This window comes from Elephantulus edwardii, unplaced genomic scaffold (genome assembly GCF_000299155.1).
Source record: "Elephantulus edwardii isolate Elephantulus edwardi_28Jun2011 unplaced genomic scaffold, EleEdw1.0 scaffold00062, whole genome shotgun sequence".
NCBI classification, from domain to species: Eukaryota; Metazoa; Chordata; class Mammalia; order Macroscelidea; family Macroscelididae; genus Elephantulus; species Elephantulus edwardii.
The window spans coordinates 14,390,042-14,394,360 of record NW_006399812.1 but is presented as its reverse complement, the minus strand read 5'-3'; the positions used below and the strand labels follow the sequence as shown (position 1 = coordinate 14,394,360).

General features: G+C 41.8%; 1 protein-coding gene across 1 annotated transcript in view; it reads right to left on the bottom strand.

Annotated features, from left to right (window-relative positions):
• Nucleotides 1-464: 464 nt before the first annotated feature.
• The window catches only part of DPY19L3 (dpy-19-like 3 (C. elegans)), a 104,222-nt gene continuing 100,367 nt past the window's right edge, over nt 465-4,319 (bottom strand). The window contains exons 17-18 of the mRNA XM_006887832.1: nt 1,135-1,293; nt 465-626 (exon numbers count right to left, since the gene is read on the bottom strand). Coding sequence (XP_006887894.1) covers nt 465-626; nt 1,135-1,293 — 321 coding nt within the window. The remainder of the gene's footprint in view (nt 627-1,134; nt 1,294-4,319) is intronic.

Here is a 4,319-nt window from a genome sequence, read left to right as displayed (position 1 = left end):
AAAGCAATAAAATGGAAGAAAAATTATATAAAAATTTAAGGTAAAACACAATAGTGAAGAGCTTTAGAAAGTCACTGATTGGAAATGATTTCATTATGCATCCCTTCAATTCAATTCAACTACTGCAATCTTAAAGACAACTGAAGGGTAAATACATTTCAAATCCCGAACAGAAGCTCAACCTCCAGCATGGGATGTGGCTGTTTCGGAAGTTCTAGACCACTCAGAAAATGTGAGCACTTACGGGAAAGAACACGAATGGAAAAGACAGAGACATGATGAAAAAGACGAGAATTGGCATAAGCTACTTTCATAAAAGTTAACACTTGTGTAAACATCTGTAGAAGTTACTCATATCACAGCTTTAAGGTGCAGGCTACCTAATTAGATAGGAAACTATCAACTGAGCTTCATTATGGTGGAGTTTCTCTGTATCAAAAATAGAGATTGAACATGTGACTTTGTTACTTGTTTCTGGCTAGCTTGTAAACATGGAATGTCTTGTTCTGAAACACTCTAGTGAAGTGGGCCATGTAAGCAGGGAGGTTTCGCTTTATCTCTTCACAGAACCGAGGGTGACCTGCAGGTTTCAAATCTGGTTCATTCTCTCCTGGGCCATCCATCACCTAAAATCCAAACAAATCCAAATGTGGCTTTGGGGGGGGAGGGGCAAAAAAAAACACACACACCCACCAAAAAACCCCACAACAGCAGGGAGGCTAGGTATCTGGTTTCTTCAGGAATTAGAACACACTCATGTTATACTAACATAGTCATTGGCTACCTGGAGACCATTTCACTCATCCCTACTACCTTTCAGAAGCACAAATCAAGATTAAGATGGAAAAGTCAGTGTCACACCATCGTCACTACTGATGACAAGGGTAGAACTAGAAATCAGGTCTCTCTGATCTTAGGCATGTACTATATTGTCCTGCTGATGATAATGAAATAAAGGAAGATTTACTGTGACCACAGAAAGTTCCTTAATGGATTAGATGGTCTAATTAGGAACAGTATATACAAAGCAAAATGTAAGTGCACATACCTCCTACAAACACAAAAGATGGGCTATCATTTTCTGTAGGCAAAACCTGGGAGAATCCCTTCATGTGAGAGGCTGGCCATGCTTACATGTCCGTTGGCGATGTCCAGCAGGTCTCGCAGGCGGCAGCCCCGACGATGCCTTCGTTCGTAGCAGATGCTGTCTTCCAGGATGACGTAATCTGTGCCAAAAGACCTAAGGAGGGCGTGCACTTCCTCAGGAGACCTCTTCGCATATATCTGATAAACCTGAAAAAATAAGATAAAAATAGAAGGCAGCAAAATATCACTCTGCTGCCAATGAGTAAGGTGATGTGGCCTCTCAGAGGAGGTGGACCTGTGTGGCACTGTCCCTTGTCCTCTGCCTTCCCGGGCCAGCCATCTGTAGTTCTGGAGTGCATGAGCGCAATGTCCAAAAGAACCATGTAATCACTGACTCGGGGAGAGGAAAAGTATGTCATGCTTTATATATTATTTAGATTTCGATACCAAATACAGTTTTATTAAGAATGTATTATTTTGAGTTATAACTGCATTGGTCAGTAGATGCTAATTCTAAGAGCGTTTCTCTTACTTGCCAAAGTAAGTAATGCAGTTGAGTAAATACACAGCCTCCAGCTTTGAAAGAGGACCTATGGACTGAAAGAGCCCATTAGGATGATGGCTAACTTTTAGGGAAACATGTAAAGAGGGGTCCCAGGTTCTGATGCTGGGAGCGGGGGGATAAGGCCTGGCTGGGGTTCCCAGCCATAAGCCGGAAGATCGCTGCTATGCCATGTAACGCTGTGCTGTGCCTCTCCTCTCTTCTGGAGAAGAGAAGAGTAACTTGCAGCAGCCAGGTTGAGAGGAAGTGCCACTTTCATATTCATCACATTCAATAACCTCAAGTCTTTGAGCACCCTTTATTCTAGGAACTATTGGAATTGGGGAAGCTGGGAGAAGAGAAGGAATCATGAGATGTGCTATTTCCTTGGCACAATGCTTTCTAATGACAGGTTCCTCACTGAAGAAACTGAGTACTATGAAGGTCTAATTCAGAGTGTCCACGTGGATGAATGAGAAGGCGGGGAGTCATGCTGCTCTACTGTAAAACCCACCGGAACAACATCCAGTCCAACGCCAGTGCTCAGACTAAAGGCAGCCCAGACATTAAAGGTCACTGTTAAAGAAGATCATCCAAAAACGACATCCACACAGAACTACCAGAAGTACAGGCCGTGGCACTAGGGACATCATGGCCAATGTGAGAGGGATCTTGGCTGACAGCAGCTTTATCTGTGTTTCACTGAATATGCAAAAGCATTTGACTGTGTGGATCACAACAAATTGTGGCGAACCTTGAAAAGAATGGGAATCCAGAACACTTGATTGTGCTCATGAGAAACCTATACTTGAACCAGGAAGCAGTCATGAGAGCAGAGCAAGGAAATACTGCATGGTACAAAATCAAGAAAGGAGTGCCTCTCTCTCTATATATAGGAGGCCAGAAGAATGCAGCATCAGAATTAGAGAAAGATTGAACAATTTGCATTATGCAGATGGTATAGACACTGAAACTGAGGAGGACCTGAACCGTCTTTGGCAGAAAGTAAAGGACTATTATAGTCTTCAGTATGGACTGAAGCTCAACATCAAGAAAACAAAGATTCTCACCACTGGGCTAATTGGTAGCACCATGATAGATGGAGAAGAGATTGAGAGTGTCAACAATTTCAGCTTGCGTGGGTCCACAATCAATATTCTTGGAACCAGCAGCCAGGAAATCAAAAGACGAATTGGATTAGGAAAGTCAGCTGTCAGGGACCTTTCTAGAGTGCTTAAGTGGCAAAGATGTCAATCTAGAGATTGATGTACACTTGATCCAGGCCATGTCACAATCACTTGTTATTCATCAGAAAGCTGGACAATGACTAAAGATGCCAGAAGAATTGATGCCTTTGAATTGTGTTGCTAGAGAAGGGTACTGAACATACCATGGACTGCCAAGAGAATAAACAGCTCTGTCTTGGAGAGGATGAAACCAGTTAGCTCTCTGGAGGCAAGAATTTTGAACCTCTACCTCATATACTTTGGGCACATTGTCAAGAGGGACCAATCCTTGGAGAAAGACATCATGCTTGGAAGGGGAGAGGACCAGTGCAGGAGAGGAAGACTCTAGATGAGATGGATTGACGCAAGTGTCTGAGGTCACAGGAGTAGGTGCTTTGGAGACAGTGAGATTGGCTCAGGATAGGACAGAGTTCAGAGTTATTAGGCCTAGGGTCGCTATGAGTCACAGGTGACTTGATGGCAAATAACAACAACTAAAGAACCTTAGGAAATTATGGATATCAGTAGCAATTTTATGTTTAAAAATTTGAGATGTACTTTTATACACTGAATGATACAGAGGTATCAAAAAAAGATAGAAGGAATATACAGAGTCACTGCACTAAAAGACTTTGCTGGCAATGAAACTTTTCAGGAAGTAGCATATTATTAAGACCCAAGGATAACAAAGGAGGAAGTTCAATCTGCTCTGAAGGAATTGGCAAAAAATAAGGCCCCGGGAATTGATGGAATACCAACAGAGATATTTCAACAAATAGATTCTGCCCTGGAAATGCTTACCAGGTTGTACCAAGAAACCTGGAGGAGAGATAACTGACTGGAAGAGAGCAATATTTATTCCCATTTCCAAAAAAAGCAATCCTACAGAATGTGTAAATTGACCAGCAATATAAGTAAAATCTTGATTATAAGCAAAATTAAGCAAAATCTTCATTACAAAAAAGAACTTGGACACCAACAGAGAAATTCCAGAAATATTAAGCTGGATTTAGAAGAGGCTGTGGCACTAGGGACATCATTGCTAATGTGAGTGGATCTCTATTCTACATATAGATTGAGAATATATGGAGAAAGGATACATCCCTGATGCACCCCTTTTTAAAATTTTGAACCATGCAGTGTTTCCTTGTTCCTTTGCATAGTCATTTGACTCTGTGGATCACAACAACTTGAGAAGAATGAGGATCCCAGAACACCTGACTGTGCTCATGTGAAACATATACTTGGACCAGAAAGCAGTTACAAGAGCAGAGCAGGGAAACACTGCATGATTCAAAATCAAGAAATGGGTGCATCAGGATGTATCCTTTCTATATATTTTCTCAATCTATATGTGGAACAACATCAGCTACAATATCCCTAGTACCATGACCCCTTCTAAACCCAGCCTGGACTTCTGGTAGTTCTCTGTTGATGTGCTGTTCCAGTCGTTTTTGGATAATCTT